A 25,242-nucleotide genomic window follows, 5' to 3' on the forward strand; every position below is an offset into this window, starting at 1 on the left:
TTGATTCTTCCCTATTTAGTTGGATGACCTTGGGTAACTTATTTCATTACTGGGTCAGTTTTTAAATTTTTTAAATGAAAGATTTGAGGTGTGCCTGAGTGGCTCAGTTGGCTAAGTGTCCAACTCTTGATTTCGATTCAGGTCATAATCTCAGGGCTGTGATATCGAGCCAAACATCAGGCTCTTTGCTGGGCTTGGAGCCTGCTTAAGATTCTCTCTCTAAAAAAAATTATATTTATATTTATATTTATATTTATATATTTATTTTTTTATATTTATATTTATATTTATATTTATATTTATATTTGTAAAATGAAATGAGAGATTTGAATTATTTTCTCCAATTTCCAATCTAAGTCTAAAATTTCATGTTCTGAACTATATTATCAAACCTAACTACTATGAAGAAGAAATCTACCTAGGGGATAGTAGCATGAAATCTGGAATCAGACTACTGTGTTCCAGTGCTGGTTTCAGCGTTTACTAGCTGTGTAATCTTAGGGAAATTTTTTTATCCTTTTTGTATTTATTTCCTTAACTAAAAATAAACCAAGGGTATTGATTGTACGTCATAGGCTTGTATAGAGAAATACAGCAATGCATGTAAGTATATGAAAGAATGCCTGGCACATCCTTGCTCAATAAAATCTTTTTTTCAATTTGAGATGTGAGGAGCTTAATTCCTCCACCACCCATCTATACACTCAAGCACAATGACATTGAGACCTTCCTGACTCTTGTGAAGAGATTCTGATATCCATTGGTAGGAGAGAGATTCTGTGGTTAGGCAAAAACTCTCCACATGATTCTGATCCTCTGCCCTTTCTTTTTATTCCCAATTCTAAAGAAACACTGTCAAGGGTCTTTCAAAAAGAACAGCAGTTCTCAAACTCTACAGCAGGTTAGTGACATTGAGCATCAGCACAAAGACTGATAAAATCAGTGGGATAAAAAAATTCTATTTCAATTTATTTGATAGTTAAAACTTAGGAGCACAGGGGTGGAATTTTATGTTTTTTTTTTTTTCTTCAACACGTGTTAATATTCCCAGAACATTTCCCCTTAATATAGTTTGGGTAGCGCTAGGTAGAGTTTAAATGCAGGTTAACACTCACAAATTAAATTATGTACCAAACTATATTATATTCAGAGGTTGATTAAAATATAGTCAAAATTGAATGCTATTGAAGTATTATTTCATTTTCCAGTTATATTCTACTGATTTAAAATATGTATATAAATGGCTGTGATCAGTTCTTTTGTAACTTACTATTGATCATATATAGGCCCTCTAAAGTCTAAGGGCCCTGGTGCAAATTATCTGCTGTTGTCATTTAATTTTATTTCTGCTTCACTTTGGATACTTTCATACTATAATAACATGTTTTCTCAAAAAAGAATGCATACTAAATATTTTTTCTGAAATCTAAAGAGTTACACAGCCCTTTTAGTAGCTAAAATATAAAGAAAAATGTTGCTCCAGGTTAAATCTCATCATTTTTTTTTTTTTTTAATTTATGATAGTCACAGAGAGAGAGAGAGGCAGAGACACAGGCAGAGGGAGAAGCAGGCTCCATGCACCGGGAGCCTGACGTGGGACTCGATCCCGGGTCTCCAGGATGGCGCCCTGGGCCAAAGGCAGGCGCCAAACCGCTGCGCCACCCAGGGATCCCTCATCATTGTTTTATTTCAATGAAAGCAAGATCAAAATTCAGTAATAAATGCTAACATAGGTCTTATTTTGCTTAAATTTCTCATCCAGCATCATCCACTTTTCCTGAAACTCTCAGGCTGTCCCTAATATTTTTATCAGTGCCCAGGGCAGAGCAGATGTTCTGTAATGATCATTTAAGTCAAGGGAAGGGTTGTGTGAGACTATTTATATAGCCATAGTAAACCTTGACCCAAGAACAATTGGAAGTAGTAGGGACCTTCTTGCTTAACATCATTGTCTGGCCCATCACTATAGATGATTCCGTAGGCTGCATTGGGTTAGTGGGAAGATATAGGCTTATATATTCTATATGAGAAAGAGAACAGAACTTTTCTAAACTGATACGGAAAACCCTAAATCTGGGGCAGCAGAAAGGGAAATGTAGTTTTTATAGCCATTGGGGTTTTGACTAGGGTAGTAATTTCTTGGGAAATTTCATACGTACTATGTTTTAGAGAGAACATGGTACCTATATAAGTTTTATCTCTTGCTCTAATTGTTAAGGTGATAATTAAACTTAGGTGCACATGGGATGATTTGGGGTTTGTTTTTTTTTTTTCACCACTTCTCTCTTAGTTATTTTCTGAACAGTTTTCCCTAAATAAGTTTGGAAAGTGAACATTATTTGAAATAACAACTTAAAGTTTTGGATTAGAAGCCAGTAAATCTGGAAAATGGAGATTTGCTCAGTGACAAGTTGCTGAGGCAGCTATAAAATTAGGATAATTAGGTGACTTCTCCTATTTATAGTATTAATTTCTTAAAGGAACCTATTTTATTTAAGGAATTGTTTTATCACTATATTCTAATATATATTTAAAATTAATTTCAGATTCTTTTAGTGACCACTATACTCACTTTGAAAGAGTTGTGAAGGCTCTTCTGATCAATGCTTTAGATGAATCTTTTCTGGGAACATTGTATGGTAAGTTAATATAAATGGAACAATTAGGATTTGTTTCTTTTTTCAATTTTTAAACATCCTAATATATAATAATTAATATAATATAATATAACATAACATAACAATATAATATATACTTAAGCATAAATCAAGAGACCCATTCTTAAGGCCCCCCATTTGTTCCCTCTAGGATCAACTACACCAGGAGCCCATTCACATCAAAAAACTTAATACTGTTTATTATTTGTGATACATGGAAAGTGCAAAAGAAATCTGTCATGTTCCTTTACCTTTAGAGAATTCACAGTGAATATGAGGATATAGGACATAGACTCAAAATAGCAGAGTAGTTCAATAGCCATGTGTTGTCCCAGCCTTTCTAAGCTCATTGAATTTCACCAAAACCTATATGCTGTTTCATGCTTTTGTGCCTTTGCCCATTAAAATATAATCCCTTTCTACCCTAGATTTTCCAGGTGAATGTAAAGTCGTTTTCACTGTGAAAGCTACTATGACCTACTCAAGTAACATTTTTACTCCTTCATTTGTGCTGTCAATGTCCTGGTGATACTGATGTGTATAGACTTTTCATACTGTATTGAAAATGTATTTTTGCCTTCCTCACTTCCAAGAGTAAAAGAAGAAACCATACCTTATATACTTATCCCTTGCATCTAACACAGAATTTGGAAGTTAATAAAGACTATCAATACATTGTACTGAATAGATACCTAAATGCCGAAGTGAGATTTCATTTACAGTTTATTGAACAAATATTTATTGAGTGCGTAAGAGGCAGGCATTTATTTGAGGTCTGGGGATATGGCAATGCCTAAGACAGAGATTCCTGTCCTCATATTGCTTAAAGTCTAATGGGAGAGACAGATCATGGATGAGTAAACAAATAGATAACATAATATAATTTCAACTAGTGATTAGTTCTTGAAAAAAAAATGAAGTAGATTAAGGAGATCAAGAGTGATAAAGGAAAGGGAAAGTCTGTTAGATTGTTCAAAGAAGGTCTCTCAAGAGGTGTCTTTTAAACAGAAAACTGAATGAAGTCAGGAGGAAAGTAATACATAGATCTCTCTGAGAGCACAGTAAGTGCAAAGACCCTTAGGTAAAAATAAGTTTGATGTGATAGATGAATGGATAAAGAAGAAGTGGTATATAGATCCAACGGAATATTACCTAGCTATAACAAAGAATGAAATCTTGCCATTTGCATGATGGATCTAGAGGGTATAATGCTAAGTGAAGGAAGTCAGGGAAAGACAAATACTGTATGATCTCACTTACATGTGGAATTCAAGAAACAAAGCAAATGAACACAAAAAAGCAAACAAAAAATAGACTCTTAACTATAGAGAACGGGCAGTTACCAGAGGGAAAGTTGGTAGGGAGGATGGGTGAAACAGGTGAAGGGGATTAAGAGTACACTTAATGTGGTGAGTACTGAGCAATGCATAGTATTGTTGAATTCCTGTATTTACATCTGAAACATATATAACACCATATGTTAATTTTACTGGGATTAAAATTTTAAAAAGTTTGATGTATTCAGGGAACAATTAGAAGGCTTCTGTGGTTCTTTCCTTTCCCTAATGCTCTGATGGAATTGGTTTTTTTTCTTTACTTAATATTTTAAAAAATTAAAATGCTTCTAACCAAATAACCAGGTATCCTTCTAAAACCATGGGAAGAAATTTAAAGTATTCAACTGCTTCACTATTTCCTAATGTTCTCAACCTTGGCACTATTGGTATTTGAGGCTGGATGATTCATTGGTGTGGAGGCTGAAAAGAATTAGATAGATAGATAGACAGACAGACAGACAGAGATTTCCTAAGGGCAAAGTGATTATATGTTGCTGGTGTTCCCCTGAACAGATGGCACCAGGCAAAAATCATATGCACAAGATATGTTGACATCTCTTCATTACTTGGATAACCGCTTTGTTCAGCCTCGTCTAGAGAGTTTAGCTTCTAGAAGTCGCTGGAAAGAGCAATACAAGGTATATAGTTTAATTTGTTTTTGAATCTCTGGTTGGGGAGATGAGAGTTTATTTTTATTTATTAAACTGATTATTGACTGAATAATCTTCTAAATTATTGGCATTTTTCTTGGTTAAATAATCAGTTTGTTTCTCACCTTTTCTAAAGGCTGTTGTTTTAATTATTATAATACTTATTATATGTATCCAGTAATTAAGTAGTTCTAAATGATGAATAATTTTAGAATGCCTGTAGAGCTTAGCCAATCTATTAAAATGAGGTTATCTCACAGGATGTTAATTGTTGTTTCAGAAGGAAGTTCTATTGCTAAAGAAGATTGAGAAACAGTGGGTTTAACTTTAAACTTAACTGGAGGACTTTTCAAGGAACATTAGTGTGTGAATTTATACTGTAAATCTTCAAGAGGGTGATGTAGAATGTAATGCTTTCCAAATCTGTGTTTTCCTATGGGCCTCCTTTCATGACCTTTTATCATCTCCTAGAATAAGTGGTTTCCATAACATAATTTGGGAAATACTGGCCTGGGTTGTCTCTGACATCCTTTTCCACCTTAAGATTTTATAATTCTATCCAATTTCGGGCAAGCATCTTTTTAATTTATAAGACTTATACTGCATTCCATGTTATCCCATAGACTTCTATTTTATGTCTCTAATAGTAGAGGCTGTCTTATATGATTTTTAAGAGTTTTTTTCTTAATCTCCTTCTAATTTCTATCCACCAATGATTAGCAGGAAGGAAAAAAAAATGGTAGGGTAACAGAAGTTCAAGTTCCTAACAGTCCTCTAGAACTCTACTCGTTAGCTACTCTACCTCATTTATGTCAGGAGATTGGCTTCATCCAAGGCCTATTTGGTCTTGAATTAACTGATAAATTAGCCACAGATGGTTTGGGTTTAAGGGACACTTATGGGATTACAGAAATAGAGAACTTCAGTTTGAAATATGGCTGAATTTAGGGCCATCATATATATCTTTTTGATTTGGGGTCAGTTTTTAACCTCTCTAAACTCCGCTCTTCCTCAGACACAAAATATTTATCTAATTTCAAAGGAAATATTTGCTTACTTAGAAGGTAAAATACGTAACACATTCTTAGAACATGGTATAAATATTATTTTCTTCAATAGAAAAATAGCATATATTTATTGATCATTTAACTTTGCCAAATAATTTGCATACAATGCAAACTATCTTATTTGATCTTCAGAGTATAACTCCATGAGGAAGGCACTGTTCTTTCCTCTGTTTTAGAGCTGAGAAAACTGTGACTCAGAAGAATTGAGTAATGCAAGGTTGCACAGCTAGTAATTAGGCCAATTTTTAAACCTAGAAATCATAAGTTCCTAGTATTTCTCTGACTCCAAAGTCCATGCCACTGTGCTATATTATGTTTAACTATACCATGGTATATTGTGCTGAATTTGGATTACCCGATGTTGAAATAATAACTGTGAGATACAAGAAAATATTAGTTTAAACATTTAGAGACATAAATAATCAGTATGATCTTGGTCAGAATTAGCTAAGTTATGCTACAAAAATAATATGACAGATCAACAATGAAAATCTTAATAGCTTTAACCCAACAAAGGTTATTTTTCAGTTCTATGTCCAGTGTAAATCAACGAGAGTGTTCTGCATGTTGTAGTCACTCACAGAGCCAAACTGATAGGGCTTTTATCTCGGATGTGCTTCCAGAAGTACCACAAGAAAGAGAAGGGAAAATGGTTTAGTCACCTGTAAGTGTCACATTGTCACAAAATGCCATGAAATATGAGAAATATTAAAAGTAGACAAAATACAATATAGTTGTGAATCATACAGTGTTAAAAAGGAAACTATCAGTATACTGAATATTTAATTACTATTAGGCTGATAGAGAATACAAATGTAGATTAGTAACCCTGCTAATATGTTCCCTGTGTACGGTTCAAATGCTATGGTAAAACCTAATCTATACTATTAATTATGACAGTAGTATCTAGCACAGGCCTAGAGTGTGAGCAAAAATATGCAACCACAAGTACAGCTTAATAAAGCTTATTTATGAATGCCAAATATTTTCTCAGTTTGCTTACTCATTACTAATTTAGCCATTAGACTGTCCATATCAGTACTGGCCACCCAGCAGTCCTGCTTTCAACTTGCTTTTTCCATAGTACTTTAGTAAACGGCCATAGGATGATCAAATTATTTCTGGAATATTTTGTGGGAAATATGATACAATTTACACAATAGAGACTGAAGTGACCTGGTTTTTCTCAATTTTTGACTAACCTAAATGAATTCATCTTTTTTATTAGAGTATCCTGAATTTTTGCTGCTCTTTTTTTCTATTTTTAAAAATATTTTATTTATTTATTCATGAGAGACATAGAGAGGAGAAACCCAGGCAGAGGGAGTAGCAGTCTCCCTGTGGGGATCCTGATGCAGGACTTGATCCCGGGACCCCCGGATCATGACCTGAGCCAAAGGCAGTTATTTAACCACTGAGCCACCCATGCATCCCTCTGTTTTTCTATTTTTAACTAGAATGCCTCATTTATACTAGAGAGAGAAAAGAAAAGTAAATTAAAATCTGAAGAGCACTAAATACTAACTCAAAAGTAGGAAGGATATGAAACTAATTTTTTTTCTAGTCTGGTTTCTTTTCAATTAACAGCCTAAATTATAAATTCTTTTTTTTAAATTTAAAAATAGCTTGTCAAATATCTACTGTGTGTTCTGTGTTAAAGCAAGAAATACCAATGTGTTTTGCTCTTATATCTATTATTGTCATTCTCAATATTGGTTTTAATTTAGTTAGGTTCTTTTATGTTTTATTTTGTTGTTTTTTTTCCAATCTTGTAAAGCTTCATTACATTTTCTAACTGTTTTCAGGAACGGGTGGAAAATTATTCTAATGTAAGTATTCACTTGAAGAATCCTGAAAACTGTTCCTGCCAAGCTTGTGGATTGCATCGCCACTGCAGATACTCAGTGCATTTATCAGGAAAGTTGTATAACACCAGGACCATGGAAATAGATGATTTCATGTCACATGATAAACAGGTATTTTTCCCTCTCATTTTACTTTTTAGTATTTAGAAATTTTCGATATATAAGTTTGCACAAATAACTCTTATTTTTTATAAATGGAGAAAGCACTAGGAGAAGGGAAAATAGTACAAGAAAAGAGGTTATAGTTTTTGAATGTGAAAAATGTCTTTCATACAATGTATGGCAAATACACTTCTAATTCAGATACTAAACTCTGTTTAAGTACAGATCACCCAAACTGCAGGGAGAGGAGAAGGGTATAAGATGAGAGTGAAAAGGCATTTAACTTAGACAAGGAAAGACTTTGAGTCCAAAGGAGAATTTAACTCAAGTGTGAAATTTTATGGCAGATAATTGAGCAAATGGACAGTCCACAGGCAGATAATTGAAGATGCCTGTCATCTTAATATGAGAATCGAAAGAAAATAGTGTTTCAACCTAGAATATATCAGAAGTGTGTCAAACACTAGACAATCACCATATACCTGAGGTTCTATTAATTCTGAGTGAAAAGACAACACTGAAGAAAATATTTGAAATATTTGAAGAATATTTGATAAGCAAAGCAGTAAGTGTGAAGAGAGAAGTGCAGGTGCAGTCTAATTCTATTTATTTTTTAATCTTTGTAAACATTTATAGGGGCTCCAGGGTGGCTCAGTGGTTGAGCGTCTGCCTTTAACTCAGGTCGTGATCCCAGGGTCCTGGGATTAAGTCCCGCATCAGGCCCTCCACAGGGAGCCTGCTTCTCCCTCTGCCTCTCTCATGAATAAATACATAAAATAAAATAAAATAACATATTGTGTTTATAAATACAAAAATATTAATATCAAGGGCTTCCTCTGATGAGTCTGTATATCCATGAAGGGTTGTGTGTTTGGGGGGCTCTGAGAGTTACTTCTAAGTACTGCCAGTCTATTACAAAGCTAGAAATAGCCTATTAAACTAAATCCTTCTACTACATTGGATAGTATAATTCCTCAGTACTAGTGGCAGTAACTGATCAAATCCCTCTAAAGTATCTGCAAGAATCACTTGGAAATTTTCTTTGGGGAGAATGAATTCAGAATTAGTCTTTAATATATCATTTAGCAAATTACTATAAAAACACATTTTTTTCTCAACATAGTCAATATGCAAATCTCCCTATTGTTTAAAAACCAGTTTGTGACTTTATGAGTTAAGACAGATAGAATCCTAATAAAAGTGAATTAATACTTTAAGGATCATGATGTATTTTGTATAGGTAAAAAATAGTGGTGTACGTTCACTGTCTTTACTGTCTATAGCTAATCCTGGAAAGGGAAGTGAGTTAGAAAAGCATTTCTGAAGTTCTGATATTCCTATGAAAGAGCAAAGATTCTGTATAAAATAGTTATTCAAATATCTGCTTTTGGCTCAGGTCGTGATCCTGGGGCCCTGGGATCGAGTCCTGCATTGGGCTCCCCGAAGGGAGCCTGCTTCTCCTTCTGCCTGTGTCTCTACCTCTCTTTGTGTGTCTCTCATGAATAAATAAATAAAATCTTAAAAAAAAGGAAGCAGAGTATATACATTATCCTTGCAGCTATACAAAAATGTGTGTACACTTGTATGAATAGCTGTATGCAAACATTAAACTAGTTATTGTGTAATATAAGGTAATGTAATTAAAATTCTTTAGTATTAAATTTTTCAGTAATTTTTTTCTTTAAAGGGAAGAAACATTTTTTTAAAGATTTTATTTATTTATTTATTTATTTATTTATTTATTTATTTATTTGAGAGAGAAAGAGAGCGTGAGGGGGTTGAGGGATAGAGGGAGAAGGAGAGAGAATCTCATACAGATTCCAGGCTGGGCACAGAGCCCCACACAGGGCTTTATCTCACAACCCTGGGATCATAACCTGAGCTGAAATCAAGAGTTGGCATTTATCAGACTGAGCCACCCAGGGACCCCCGGAAGCATCACTTATTAAAATCTGTTTTATATCCTACTGAGCTACAATAGCAATGCATGTATGGAAAGGAAAGGAGAAAATAATAAACCTGTTTTTCTTCCAAGGCTTTGGAGAGGCTTTGCCACCTCCAACCTACCCTTAGGTTGTTTTGAAAAGTAATTCTCCATTTTGTGTTGCTGTTGATAGTTATATAAAATTGAGACTGCTTGGGGTTATTAACTAGGGCTCTCTTTAAAGGTGCAAATAATGAAGAATGCACTTTGTGAATTTGTTTGATAATAAAACTTTTCTCCTTACTTACCCAAGATTAGCTTCTTTGAAAGACAGGATACTTTAATGGAAAGTGGAACTGGTGGGAGAGAATAATTTTAGTTACAGTAGTCTTAGGGTACTGAGACTAGAGGCCTTGGGTCACCAGGTCCTGGTGAAATCTGGGGGCATAGATTGAGAAGGAAATCAATCATCTGAAGGAAGGAGATGTGAAATCTGAAATGGAGTTGGGAAGACTAACAACAATCTTGAATTAATTTCAGTTTTTCCCAGAATCTGGCCAAACTCCTAAAGATGCTTAAGATCCAATGGGGAAAGGCAGTAATTTTGAAATAAGTGTCAGTATGTAATATGTCCAATGCAAAAACAGGCCAAGAGAAAATAGAATCCTTTGGCTCAGCCTATTGCATTATATGTTTCTAAAGATCTAGGTACAGAAAACAATGGGACTTCCATTCTTCCTCTTTTCTTGAGGATCTTTTTTCTTTCTTCTCTATACTTTAACTTCCATAAAGAACTGGCTCCTCTGTATCTAAATGAGGACCTAGAGAAATACCTCAAAAAGCTCCCTGTAATCAGCTGAATATTACAAATGTGCACAATGCATGTTTCATTGTATTCTTACCTTAATTTGTTAACCGGTGTTAGTTTATACTTCTATATGCTGTATTTAATAAATTACAAATCACATTTTTTTCCTACTGCTTTGCAATTCACCGTCTGCTGTTTTAGGTAAATTTGGTGACAGGTTTTAGCTCTGTTTTGAATTGTATCTTTGGATAAGTAGGATCCCTTAATTCACATTGATAACTGAGTTAAGTCACTTATCCTCAGATTTATCAGTTTATTAGAACTATGCTAACCCTGCACAGTGGATTAGTAATCATTTACATGTCATTTGGCTTATCTGCTTTGAGAACAATCATCATAGGACTTATTTTTCTGTCTCTGGCAATTTTTTGATATTGTCTATCTTGTTGGAATAGAGTCCTTAATATCTAGAAATGCAATTAGATCATTAAAAGTAGTCTCTAAATACATTTCTTGACATTTAAGTCCACTGGTCTTACAGCATAGAGTAATTTTGTTTTAGGACTTTATATAAATGGAACCCTACTTTGTAAGCTGTTTCACACTGTACACATAAATTCTTAAGATATAATAGGCTGTAACCATACACTTAAAACAGGGAAAAGAGAGAGGTCTACTTGTAATATTATAGCTATTACATACATCTACTCTTTTCTGTGAACACTTACTAACAATGGTTAAGGCTCTTAAAATGTGATCACACTTGGGAGGAAAATAGTATGAGAATATTATAAGGGTAATTTTAGGTTTATTTATCTTCGTAAATGTTTATAGCTGCCAAGAAGATAGGAATTAGAAATAGAAAGAAGTAAACTATGATGTTAAATATTTTCAGTGCGTATTTTTGTTTCAGACAGGTAAAAAATTATTAAATAAGGATTTTTAAATACTTCTTCCCTCTTGGCCTAACTTAAAATTTTTATACAGATAAATCCCTCAGTTTTATGGAAATATAAAACACAGTGTGTTGGAAAATTTTTTTATTAAATTCTATTATTATTCTACTGTATTTTATCCAGAACAGCCATAGGAGACTTCTTCCACACAATCTTCTCTGGTAACAGAGATAGAGAAACAGAGGGTACCCCTAGTGGTCGCTGCAACTATTGTGGCATCTTTTTTACTCAACGTGAAAAAGGAGGTATTGGCAAGGGAATTGTTAGAGTCCATATGACTGGTTTGATGACAATGTTGAAATGGAAAGCTTACTGGGAGTAAATAAGCAATGTACGATAATACATGATTATTTTTAGTCATCTAAAAACAGAAAGATTTTTGTAGAACTTGAATAGAAATCTGAACCGGGTTTTCTTCAATTTTTGAGGATTTTAAAAAAGATTGTAAGATGTCCCAAATACCATCTTCACAAGATGATGTATCAAACCTGACTGTTGCTAATCATATCTAACTTTTATTCAGTCTTGCCAGTTCACTCTTCATTTTATTACTATTGTTTTTGCCAGTATACTCAGATTACTTATTGAACTCCTCACTTCTGTGAACCCTTGTGATATGGCTTCAGAAAAACAATAAAGTTCTTTGTCAGAAAAAAATACAAGTTACACAGATGAATATTGTAACTATAGCACTTGTATTGAACTCATGAAACCAGGCATGAATTCAGGCACAGAAACAAGTACATAATTTAACTAGGAGTTTGTCCATTTCCTCAAGTTACTCCATGAGAATAATACTGATTATGTTATATGTTTAGTTGTAATGTTTAAATTTTAGTTTTCCTATTTTAGTTATCAGTATGTATAACAGGGTACATATTCAAAACATTCTGAAAGAAAAATGTTCTGGTTGGTTGATTTCATAAGAAGAGAATTCTTAATCATAAAATCCTGGAAATCCATATAAGCATAGAAACTAAAATTCTCATAGTTTGCTAACAATAAAATATTAATGTGTTTTAATCATATTAGAGTGACTAAGGAAACCAATACAACTAAACACAGTTATTTTTTTACTTTACAAAGTTTTTTGGAAAAAATTATTTAGTGAAAAACTGTTAACACTTAGTATTGATATGAGTTTGTTTCAGTTTTACATGTTGCTTATACATGTAAGCTAGAAAATTGTCATAATCCAGGCATTTTTAATTTAGTAACTGTACCACTATGTACACAACTGCTTAGTCGCTTTTCTTGCTTTTAGGTATGCCCATCCTTCCACATTAAAAGCCATTTTTCTCCTCCTTCTTAAACTTGGCTAGCTATTTTCTAAAGATTTAGTTCAAGCATCACCTACCCATGGACTCTTCTCATCTCTGAATTGCGTTAATTGTCCCTCCTCTGTACCTTGATAGCATCTTTTGCCCAGCATTTGGTACACTGTGTTTTAATAGATTATTTTTCTCCCAAGACTATAAGCTCCCCTAATACAGGTAGTATATTTTTCACTTATGTATCTTCAGTGCTTAGCCCAATACTTGAAACTGAGCAGATGCTCAGTTTTTCTTAACTAAGTTGTATAATGAGAGAAGATAAAGGAATTATTGTGTAAACATTTTAAAAATTAAATAATGCAGTCATTAGATTTTGCTATTAAAGAAAATCTCAAGGCCAACAAGGCTGTATAATCATTACTGTATCTTTTATTTCATATGTCAGATAATAATGTTTTTTCCTTGATGTAGGTGTTTACTGTTGGCAGAATTTGTGCTAATCGCACCAGAATTTATCATAAACTGAAACATTTTAAGTTCAAGCTGTACCAGGAATGTTGCTCCATTGCAAAGACAGAAGAAGTTGAGGATGAACAGGTTAAGGAAACAGTGGAAAGAATTTTCAATCAGTCAAAGGAAAGTGGCTGGATTAAGGAGGTAAGGTGAATACAGAAGAATCATATCATTCATAGATTCTGGAGCTTAATTATGATCAGCAAAAGGATATAAATGATTAGAAGAAGAACGTGAAATTTAAAAGAGAATCTCTCCTCCCCCCTACCCTCGTCTTTGTATTTTCTCTTCTTCCACCCATTCCTTTCATGCTTATCATTGTACAACCCTGAATAGGTGCCCTGATGTTCTAAGCATTCCTTCAGCTCATCAGATAAATTGAAATCAGCAATAATACTGTCCTGTGATGAAGGACCTCTGTCCTTTCACTTTTATATATATGGTATTCCTTACATATATATTAAGTCCCCTTATTTTCCTTGACAAAGTGTAGGACTCACCTCTGCTTGTCTGCTTCCTATTCTTTAGAACAGTTCTTGTGACCCGAGAGTGAAGAAGCACCTGGTGCCAATCTGAGGAAAGGATCTCGGCTGCCAGTTGTAATACCACCCACATCCTCTTCTTGAGGACATGGGCTGAGCAGTGAGCACACTGTAACTGAAGATCAAGGGGAATGCAGAGGTTTCAGGCCACGGCACTGATTTTGATTCCCCCAAATCCTGTTGATCACTAAGTTTGATATCAGGGATAAAGTGGGGGTTTTGAAGAGTGCACTGGATTCCCGAAGATCTGCTGGCAGCTCAGAAGCTCTGGTCTGCTCACAGAGCTTTTAGAATTGCTTATGGTACTTGGAAAGAATGCTCATATGACTGTGGTGGTCTAAAACCAGTCTAGTTAATGGGAATGTATAAGAGAACACATATAGTAGATTTTCGGGCAACTCAGATCAACAGTATATTTAATCTTAAAAAAACAAACAAACAAACGAAGCCTGACTTGAGATCTGTTGCCTGGGTTATTTATATCATAGGAAATTTATAAAAGAGGAAGATAAAAAAGAAGAGAGCTTAGTGAATACACTTATGAGCAAAGGGAAAGCAAAAGAACAACAAACAGGAACTCGTTAGGGTATGGCATGCTCTGCAGAGGTCTCCCAGTCTGCAGAGTGACATCAAACTGGTTTCCCTTCTGACAATTATCCTCCCCCACAAACCCCCACCTGGTGATCTCTCTCTGCCTTCCCGACCTCCCACATCTTAACCCTTCCGTAATCTTTCTCTCATGTTACTCTCCACGGCTTTTTATCTTTTACTTTGCTTCAACTTCTCTCCCTGCTTTGCTCCCTGTCCTCCTCTGTGCTTTTCTAATTTGCCTTAGGGAGGAGCCATTACTTAGCCAGTAAGCCCCGTCTTTGTTTCCCTTGATGACATGAAATTCTTAGCTGCTTTTATCGATGGGTTTAAAGGTTGCCAACCTCTAGTGGAGTTGAAAAACCTACCGGGATACCACATTTTTTTTTTAAAGAATTGTGTACTAGGTGTAGAAAAAAATCACTGTGCATGTATTATACATAGTATGTAATGATACTATATATGGGGAAGAATGTTAAACTTCTTGCAGAGAAAAACTAAAAGCATTTCCAGATCATGCATCTTAGAGAAAGCCTAACAAGGTTTCTAACAGAAGGGACCTGGAATAAGAGAAAATATCTGTAGAAGAAAAAAAGCCAAGTGTTCTATTCTGCTTCAAGAACAACACTTAGCATTGGGCAGTTAAGGTATTTCAGGGTCATGTATGTGTAGGAAAATATGCACCTTTTTTGTATTTTCACATGCAAAACCAAAGAGCTTCATTTTCTTTTTGTGATCCCTCCTGCTTTAAAAATATTTGACCATAGATTTTCTCAAAAGATTTCCCAGAAACAAAAGTTTAGACCCACTGTAAACATATATACACCTTTCTATGCTGTGATTAAACTTCAGAATTTATCAAACACTGACATTTCTCAGCATCACTCCACCTAATGGTCAGGGAGTAGGAGTGTCCTTGCGCGACAGCACTGCACGTGCTTGTGATGCACGCCTTTTTCTTTGGCTGCAGGCTCAGGGCCACAGTTGCCCTAACCTTTTCGAATGCCAGGGCTCAGTGCTGCTTGAATGACCCTATCTGTAGCCCTTTTCGCACCTGCCTCCTAATCATCATGTCATCCCCTTCTCTTACCTCACACAAACTATCTGGTCCTGGCTTTCCTCCCAGCTTACACTGCACACCTTGCTTTTTCCCTTACCTGCCCCTTCCTCCTCCACAAGTTTTTCTTCCACTGTCTCAGGATATCTCAGCATTTCTTTCCAAAGACTTGCCACCAGACTGACTTCATTCTTCTTGCTCTTCCTCCTAACAGTTGAACTAGGATGATATGTTTTTAACCTAGAATGACATTAAAGGATAGGAGCTACTTGGGTGTGAGAAAGGATTAATAAAAAAATTCTAATAAAACCAAAACATATAATAAATATAATAAAAATAATTGTGTCATTCTAAATTAGAATGGAAGAATATACAAGCATATGCCACTGGCAAAATTCTAACAAATGTTTCTTGTTCAGAAGAAAGTGAATGTGATGATGGGATTTCCAGAGAAGTTGAAGATAGGATTGTTGGGATGGGGTGGGAAATACATAAACATCAGGAAATGGAGGAAGTATGTCAAAAAAAGTATCAACTCTCGGTTTTGCAATTTATATGTAAATTTTGAATTATTACATAAAGATTGTTACATAAGAAGGAATTTTAAATAATGATTTGATAACTCACCCCTTCTAGGAACTCTTCTTATATGGTATCTTTTTCTTTCTCCCTTTAAAACTTGTTTTTCCTTTTCTTTTTCTTTCACTCCCTAAACTGATATTTCTCAAATCGTGGCCCTAACAACCCTATGTCAGAATCACCCAGAAATTTGTGGAAAACGTGTAGTTCCTGGTCTCACTGCAGACCTATTGAATGAGAATCCTTGCGGAGGGTTAAACACCCGATATTTAACAAATTGGTGATTCTTAAACAAAATAAAGATTGAGGGCCACTGCTTTAAAGGTAACATGTTGCTCTAGGTTCTGATCTCAGCTGCTTTACAGCCCTCTGCCTTGGCAAACCCATTCTTTTCTTCATGTCTAACTGCTGTTTCTGAAGACTCCAAACTCCTTCCTTTATGTTCTGACCTCTTTTTCACATTCTGGTCCCACAGTTCTGTTTTAATCAGTAGGTCCACCCTGGCACTCGAAGGGATTAACATAAGACCCAAACTCTCCAAATTTTTAGTAAAAAGAATGATGGAACCAAACTCTTTAGGTGGAGAGAATGACCAGGAAATACGAACTGCCTTCTTGCTGAGTTTCACTTTTCCTTTGGAGGGCTTTCTCTTTTCTTACTAAAGCTGCACTCTGCCCCTTCCCATCCTTTAAATCTCAGAAATAGCATATTATAATGGTTAAAACCATGGATTTAAATATTTTCTAACAATAGAATTTGGAGGAAAGTTACCTTATTCCTATAAGTCTAAGTTGTCACTTCAGTAAAATAGGAATTAAAACAACAATAATAATTAGAGTTTTGGTGTGCTATATGTAAAGCATTTAGTATTGGACCTAGCAATTAGTAAGTGATCAATTAATGTTAACTATTATTAGTAATAAAAGCAAGTTTTCCTTCCTTTTCTTAGTATAGCTGGGATAGATTGTAATTTTCCAAAAAAAATTTAGTAAGAGGAAAAAGAGTATAAAGAAAGATAACATAAAAAGCATAAAACAATCAAACTCTTAAGGTATAAGTTTCTAATTCTATGGTACTTTACTTACATCTAGTAGAACCTGTTTGAATACTCAGTCAAAAGAATCCCCTAGTAGTCCAAAGGTTATATCCCCTCCTCCTTTTCTTCATTCTTTCCAGAGAAGGTGATCCAATCAGACATCTTTGAGGGGGAAAAAAGTTTCATGGCCCTGCCTAGAAGGAAACCACACTCACTTTTCTTTTTCTTTTCTCCTATACTTTTCCATAGGTTCCTATCACCACAAAAGTCAGGGTCATCAGAATCCTCTCTTCCTTCATTGAGAGTAGAACCAGAGTTCATAAGTAGGGTAAAGAAACCATTCGGTCAGTTAAGCTCCTCAATTGAAATCAGCAGTTTGAATTTTCCAAATCATCTGTGGAATTTCCAGATCATCCTGACTCCTCTTTTATCTTGTCCTCCCTTGGTCTTAACTCATCATCTTAATTGCTGTCACTCAAATTTGGGACCTCATTACCTAACTTATTATAATAGACTCATGACTAGAATGGATGTTTCACCATTTTTCTCTAAATAACGTCTCATATCATGTCCGTCTTCTGCCTCAACACCACTTTAGCAGTTTCACATTGTTTGTTGCACTTTTGCTAAACTCCTTCACCTAACATTTCATACTTTTATTCTCTGACCACAACCTCTTTGGTTCAGTCTTACCTCTCTCTCTTTCCCTAAGAAATTATAGTCAAATCCCATACTTGCCTTTTCGCTCTTGTATGGACTGTGGCTCCTACAAAAAACTCTCCCCACCAAATCTTTGCCAACCAAAGATTGGCACATTTGCTCCTGGGACAGCTTAAGGGCTTCTCTTTCCTGATCACCTCATCTAACACATGGCTACTCTTCTGAACCTTCTTTATGGCCCTTGTTATTGGTGTATTACTACTGAACTCTGGTCTCCTTAGGGACAGAAAAAGTAAATTTTTTTTGGTACCTAGACAGTCATGAGAACATATTTAATATATGTTATGTGTTCAACAAATTTTTGTTGAATAAGTTATTGAAGTTGTTATACTTCTATGAATATGATAATAGAAAAATTATAATGTATAAGAACATTATGAGATTAATATGTTCAGTTTGTTCTCTTTCCAATACTTTATGAGTTAGAAATGCTTATTTGAAATTGTGTCCCTATTTATAATAAGATTTTTATTCATGATTATCCTGAAAGGAGAAATGAACATGTTCCTGTTTGTGTCTATAGATTGAAAAGGCCTACCTTATCTTCTTTGCTTTGAGTAAAATAACTAGCTTTTTTATTGTATACACAGAAATATGGTCAACTTCAAGAATATCTAAATTTGGCGGATTACTTTCAAGATGAGAAGTTTGACTGAATTGTAACACATTTCCTTCAGAGAAGATTTTATAAATTCCTGTAAATGTGAAGATCATGAGTCTTGTTTCTCTGTATCATGTGACGTATTTATATATTTTATGTGTACTTTCATGGCAAATATCTTGTTTAAAACATATGTTCATCTCAGTTTCCATGAAATGGCACTCTACAGTTAAACAAAAGTTTTGTCTGCTGTACATAGAAGACATAAGCCCAATAATTTTTAAGTAAAGAGTATTTTAAAGTTCTAAAACAGGCCTTTATAACAGATGATTATCAGTAAATGAGCTGTTCATGTCCTGTCAGCTTAGTAGGCAAATACTGTATTTTAAAAATGAGTCCAGACTAACATCTACATGTATTTGTTATTGAATCCCTGGCCAGATTTGTTTATTATCCTTTCACAGTATTAAATGATCTGCACTGATACATTCTTTATTACTGTCATTACCTATATCAGTGGGCCATGGAAGAAACCTCATGTTTCATTCAGTTCAATCCCCTCGAGTTAGAATCAGACTGTAATTTACCCATTCTAAAGAGGAGTGCTTTTCTCCGGTTCTGAAGTTTCCTTTAGAAACAGAGCTCAGGCCTCCGGAGGCTTTCAACACTCACATTCAGGAATAATTTTGTGATACGTTTTTTTTATGCTTCATAATGTTCTTTTGATTTTTTATTCGATTTGTGTACATGTTAATGGTTAAGATATATTTTATTTATTTTTATTCATAACCTTTCCCATATATGTATTTACATTACAATCCAAAGATCTCAGAGAGTCAAATTCAGCCAAAAATAGTTTAAAAGCATACTTTGGCATCTGCACTGCTTTGCACATCTAAGTTTCCCCATAATATAATAAAGTAAAATGGTGTCATACTGACCAAATGGACCCTGTGTATTCTGTATCTTTAATTCTTATGAGTAGTATCGTAGTAGGATCTATTTTACTGTACAATTTTAGATACTTGTTTCTGACTTCTGTTGATTGAACCTGGCTTTAGTTATTATATGGTTCATGCATAGAGTTCAATATATGTGCATACATAAAAAGCTACATTTTATTGAGTCCTTACATAGAGATCACTTAATATTTTCTGTAGTTAATTTTCTGAAATTATCCCTATTGTCGTAAGCAAAATGAGTGGGAAAAGCTCACAGCATGCCAAAGATACTGATGCCGATGTTTCACGTGAGGGGTGCGTACCATTTGCAAAGTGTGAAATGGAAATTCCAGTCACGTATCTCTATTCTTAGTTCTCCAGCATACAGAAATAATCCTTAACTAAAGTGAAACCACAGTTGAAAGTTGCAGATGAACTGACCGTGCTGAAAAGAAGCAAGACGGAACTGGAGGAAAAGTAACGGTCATGTTGGAAGGGGTAAGGAATGGCCTATAAAAAGGCAGGCCAAGGAAAATGAAAGTGAATGATCTGTAAAGTATCTCTAATGACCCTGGAAGCATCGCTTCTCATATGTGCATGACACCACAGACAAGTTTGAGAATGCCGAAGAGTGAGAACTCCTTCCATCTGGAGAGTTTTTGAAATTAATTTACATATTGCTTCACATGCCATGCGTTTAAGTCATAAAAAATAAAGCACTATCAATTAGAGGGACTTAATGATGGCAGCCAACCCAGTTCCTACATCAGGCTTCTTGTTGGCATGCAACATTTTTCCTGTTGGAACAGCCTTCTGACTGTGGATCAGGAAATTTAGTAAGAGTAGTTTTGCCAATGTCTGAGGTTACTGCAACCAAGCAAACTTCTAGAGTGGGTGTTTGAAGAACACAAGAGGCATTTAGGTATATGGTAACACCAAAAGGATAACAGAGAGACGGGCTGTTAGGATGTTAGAATGAGCATGGTTTAGGGCCCAAAAGCAAGTAGTTGATCAGAAAGAAATGTTGAAAAAAAAACTGAATTAACCTTTACAGGTATCATGATATACTGTATTATTTTATCATCATCATAACCATCGATATCATTTACTCAATATAATACTAAAATAATAGTTTATAAACTTAAACTCTCACATGTCTATGAACTTTTTAGACCTCGGCATTTAATACAGTGGTGTCAGGTGGCCTTGGTTAGTAGAGATGATGAAGAAGACAGAAATGGACAAGTAAAAGGAAAGGAATGTGTGAAAGAATCATATGGCTACACAGAAGCTTCAGGGTTGGAGAACAACAGCATAAAAAGAGGGAGAGGGAAACAAGGACAAAAAGCATTTATTTTATTGGCAGTTAGATAAAATTGATCATGTTTTCTCACTTGTCTGCTCTCATCTTCAGAGGGATAGTTCTATTCACTGCCCATTCCTTGAAGGCATTACAGCACTGCCTTAGACTCTAGCAAGCTGATTACAGTGTAATTGTGGCTTTGCTATATTGAGGCAGCAAGCGCAGTGGTTAAGAGGGCATAGGTTTGAAATCAGGGTTGAGGTAGAGTCCTGAGTTGTTACTTCCTAGTCACATGAGCTGCAAATAAGTAGTATAATTTCTGTGAGCCTCAGTTTCCTCATTTCTGAAATGAGGTTAATAATACTAATCTTTCAAGCCTGGATTAAGGGAGATCTGTGTGAAGTACTGTGCCTGAAACAGTGATTAAATAGTAGCTGATGTAAATGGAAATGAGGATGTGGATGATAATGATTACAGCTTGAAATTAAATGGCTGTGAAGGAAAAATATATACAAAAGACACTCCAAAAAAGTGACTTACACCACTGATTATAATATGAAAATGTATTAAATTCCTGCTTGACAAGTTTTTAAGGTATGTCCCTGTCTAGCATGGAAATCAAAGTTTTTATCAGAAAGAAATAGTGGATTTGACTGAGGATTCTGTGTTACTAATGAAAATCAATGCTACAGCATGACTGTCGGGTGAACAGCGTTTTAAATTTAAATATTACATTTTCTCTCATCAAGTACAACTGCTGAATATAAAGTGCCCGTAGTAATGAAAGATAATGTCTAATGAATACAACTTAAAATCAAATATAAAATGATCAAAACTCCTTTGACTTTTAATGACACCTCATGAGAACGTTCTCCAAATTTGCATACCTAACAAAAATATATTTCTGCCTTTCCCCATTTGAGTAGTGAGGAACTCAGCCTTAGAAAGGTTAAGGGAAGAAGTCCAAATGAAAAAAAAGGTATATTCCATCAGTATACTTGTCCCCAATTCCCAACAAACATTCCAGAACTTGTGAAAATAAAATGGACTAAAGCAGGCCAGCCTATTGGGAACTAAAGTGTAAATAAATCCAGTGGTACAACTGTTTGCATTGATTTCACCCATTCATTTCCATCCATAGGTCAGTTTGGAGAAGGACCATTTGACTGAAATGGGAGAGTTGGTTTAGATTAATGAAGGCCCATTGCTTGAGACCTCAGATCCACTGACTTCCAAGTTAGGACACCCCATACTTATGGTCCTAACTATCCCAATATTGTGCTCACCCGAATGTATTCTCCATAACTGATCATGACAAGCACAATCCATTCCATACTTTGAGACCTTAAAGGCAGGACCACGTGAAGATGAGACAACAGTCTGTGTAACTGATGTATTTGGTTTGTTATTAAACTTCTTGAAACTCCACTGCTACATGTTGATTTTCCTCCCGATATATGCAAGCCAAATAGCCACGGAGACCTCGGATCCTGCAGTCGTCTGTCATGGGTAATCTTGTATTTTCAAAGGAAAACCTTTATTGTTTTTTGTAGAACTGGTATTGGTGATTTCACCGTCATAAAATCTTTTAACTATTCCTACCGATGTGCTTGTAATCAGCCAGTCGACTTCCCCCAGAGATCACAGGAACAGGCAGGCAGGTGGACGGACAGACACTCGCCTGCCCTCTGCCCCCGCCCTGCGCCCCCTCCCAGCGGCACAGACCCCCGTGGTCCTTATTCCTACGGGGAACACTTCCTCGATGCTCCCCCAGCTCTCGCTAGGGTGCTCAGTGGTGTCATTTACAACGCACTGAAACGCGAAGATGATATCCTCAGGGGGGCGTGCTGTGGGTCTGAGAGGGAAAATACATTCCCTGGCCGGGAATTTCTTAGACACTTTGAGCCGGTGGAGCCGTCGTGTCGGGGCTGGGGAATTTCCCCCGCCTTCCCCCCTCGGCCAGGCCGGGCGGAGGGAGCCTTGCCCGGTCGGGCCCCGGGATGCACCGCTGCGGCCGCTGGGCGGACCCGCGCGCTTCCCTTGCTCTGCCCGGTGCCCGCCGGCCGGTGCCCGGTCCCCCGCCCGTGCAGTGCCGCCCGCCGGCCGCCAGGGAGCCCCGGACCCCGTGCGCCCCCGCCCCGCCCCCGCCCCGCCCCCGCCCCGGTGCCCGGTGCCCGGTCCCCCGCTCGTGCAGTGCCGCCCGCCGGCCGCCAGGGAGCCCCGCGCCGCCGCCCGCGCCCGCGCCCGCGCCCGCGCCCCCGCCCCGCCCCCGCCCGCAGCCCTCGCCGCCGTCTCCCTCGCCGTCTCCCTCGCCCTCTTTCTCTCCCTCTGCCGTCCGAGCACAATGAGAGCCTGTGTGCCGCCGTGACTCGGGCAGGGCAGCCGGTGTCGGCGAGGCGGCTAACAACAGACGGGAAACAGAAAGGAAAATACGAGCTACTTTTTTTCCATCCATAAAGCGGAGCGGTACGAGAGCTTCAGGCACGTCGCCCGCTGCGGGCGCAGACCCGCAGGTCCGCCCGCCGGGATGGGATGTACAAAAGTGCACAGAAAAGTGGCTGGACAGGACTCGGAGCAATTCGCTGCAAGTTTGTAAGTTTGACCGTCGTGTGTAAACCACTCTCGGAGGAGTTTGCGTGTCGGCGCCGAGCGAGGGTAGAGCCGGGCGGGCCGGGCCGGGCCGGGCCGGGCCGGGCCGGGGGCGGGAAGGAGCGTGCGCTCAGGGACCTCGGCGCCCGCGCTGCGACTTGAGGCTGCGCCCCCCGGGCCAGGAGGCCGAGGACCGGGTGAGGGACGGTGCCGCGGGGAGCCCCAGAGAAAGCACGGCCCGGAGTCCGGTGACCGACACTGCCAACAACCCAAAAGCCTTCTCCGCCCTTCGGGAGGAGACCCCATCCCGCGGTCCCCAGAGAGGAGAAAGCAGCCGAGCCCGGGGAAAGGGAGGACAAATTACAAGCCAACAGCAGCCCCTCTTGGTTTTGGTACATGCTGAACACGGACTTCGAAAATTTCCCGAAACGGCACGTTTTTTCTAAGCCGAAGAAAAGTCAAAGCTGCAGGTTGCGTAGCCGTCTTGGAGACGGGCTTCTGTGCAGAAACGTACCCATAAAATTTTCTCTGAGACAACTAGGTGAGGGGGAGCCCGGCCCCCCACTAACTCCTCTCCACTCCCCGGCTGCCTGGCTCGGGCTCGGCTGGACGAGCCCCGAACTCCCGCCCTAGCCCCAGATGCTGTGCGACAGCGTGCCCAGGGGCCCGCCCGCGTGCTGCTGCTGCTGCTGCTGCTGCTGCTCCTGCTGCTGCTCCTGCTCCTGCTGCTGCTGCTGCTGCTCCTGCTCGGGGGGCCACCGACTCCGTCCAACTTCTCCAGGGCTGTCAGGTGCAATTAGAGCCAGTTGACAAGGGTTTGTTTCCAGCTAATCCGGTGGGTGCCATCGGTTCTGTTCTGTCTCCTCACCTCGGTTTCCCGCTCCCCTCCCCCACCTTCCCCGCGGCCCCCCAGCCTCCGAGGACCTCTGTCCATGTGGCCCTGAGCACGGGGCTCGCATTGTCAAAAACAGACTTGCCTGCGAGAGGCAGCGGGAGCCTCCCTCCACCTCCCCATCCCACGGGCAGCACCGTACCCGGTGAGATGGGGGACACAGCGCCCCCACAGGCCCCCGCAGGAGGGCTGGGGGGGGCCCCCGGGGCGGGGCTCCTTGGAGGGGGCTCGGTCACCCCGAGGGTGCACAGCGCCATCGTGGAGCGCCTGCGGGCTCGGATTGCCATCTGCCGCCAGCACCACCTGAGCTGCGAAGGCCGCTATGAACGTGGCCGGGCCGAGAGCTCCGACCGGGAACGAGAGAGCACCTTGCAGCTCCTGAGCCTGGTGCAGCACGGCCAGGGGGCGAGGAAGGCTGGCAAACACGCCAAGGCCGCTGCCACCGCGACCACCACCACGGCCCCCCCACCGGCCCCTGCTGCCCCCCCGACGGCCTCCCAAGCAGCCGCCGCCACAGCCCCACCACCCCCGCCAGACTATCACCATCACCACCAGCAGCACCTGCTCAGCAGTGGCAATAATGGTGGCGGTGGTGGGATCGACGGGGAGCAGCCGCCACAAGCTTCAACCCCTGGGGACCAGAGGAACTCAGCCCTGATTGCGGTAAGGTGCCTGGTTTTCTCATGATTCTGGCTGTGGTCCGCTGGCCTTCGGTGAGGGTAGAGCTCACCTTGGCCTGGTGTGGCGTGGACAGCCGTGACAAGGGCCAAGGTGTTGGCTGTCTCCAAGGCCACCGGGTATGCAGTTCGTGCACTTTTATACTTTCAGTCATCAAGTTCTGCTGGTGCTCACTCATGGCCCTTCCTACACTCGTAGGGTGCTTTTTAGGCGGTAAAAAGCCCGAGTTTTCTAGAGGCTCTCTGGAGTCCAGAGGTGGCTCCAGGCTGGCAAGATCCGAGCGAGCCACTGAGGAAGGCCCAGTGTCCGATCCTCCTGTTCGGGCTAGCCAGTTCTGAGTAGGCCTGACGAGCCACTCTGCAGCCCTTATGCCTAATCAGTCCAACTGATCTTCATCAGAGCCTTTTCCTTCTTTTCCCATTTCCTCTGCCCCTTTCCGAGCAGCCCTTTCTTGCGTCAAGAGACGATAAGTGGTGATCTCTACCACAAAGGAGTTCTGTGAGTGTCCCCTCAGCCAAAAGTGAAATGTGGAGAAAACATCCCAAAGACTAGTGAGGGTCTGA

At 38.8% G+C, this 25,242-nt stretch overlaps 2 protein-coding genes across 11 annotated transcripts in view; both read left to right on the forward strand.

Annotated features, from left to right (window-relative positions):
• CCDC82 (coiled-coil domain containing 82) overlaps positions 1-19,225 on the forward strand; it is a 34,206-nt gene extending 14,981 nt beyond the window's left edge. For 4 of the 9 annotated variants that reach the window (XM_025419188.3, XM_025419190.3, XM_025419189.3 and 1 more), the window contains exons 4-8: positions 2,547-2,639; positions 4,508-4,632; positions 7,517-7,687; positions 13,112-13,297; positions 18,266-19,225. In XM_025419188.3, the coding sequence (XP_025274973.1) occupies positions 2,547-2,639; positions 4,508-4,632; positions 7,517-7,687; positions 13,112-13,297; positions 18,266-18,331 (641 nt within the window). In that variant the 3' untranslated portion in view covers positions 18,332-19,225. The other 5 variants (XM_025419192.3, XM_049098722.1, XR_003124908.3 and 2 more) reach the window with 5 other exon arrangements.
• Positions 19,226-24,151: 4,926 nt separating this feature from the next.
• MAML2 (mastermind like transcriptional coactivator 2) overlaps positions 24,152-25,242 on the forward strand; it is a 343,007-nt gene continuing 341,916 nt past the window's right edge. For both annotated transcript variants that reach the window (XM_025419195.3, XM_025419196.3), the window contains exon 1: positions 24,152-24,664. In XM_025419195.3, coding sequence (XP_025274980.3) covers positions 24,152-24,664 — 513 coding nt within the window. The remainder of the gene's footprint in view (positions 24,665-25,242) is intronic.

Source organism: Canis lupus, chromosome 21 (genome assembly GCF_003254725.2).
Source record: "Canis lupus dingo isolate Sandy chromosome 21, ASM325472v2, whole genome shotgun sequence".
NCBI lineage: Eukaryota > Metazoa > Chordata > Mammalia > Carnivora > Canidae > Canis > Canis lupus.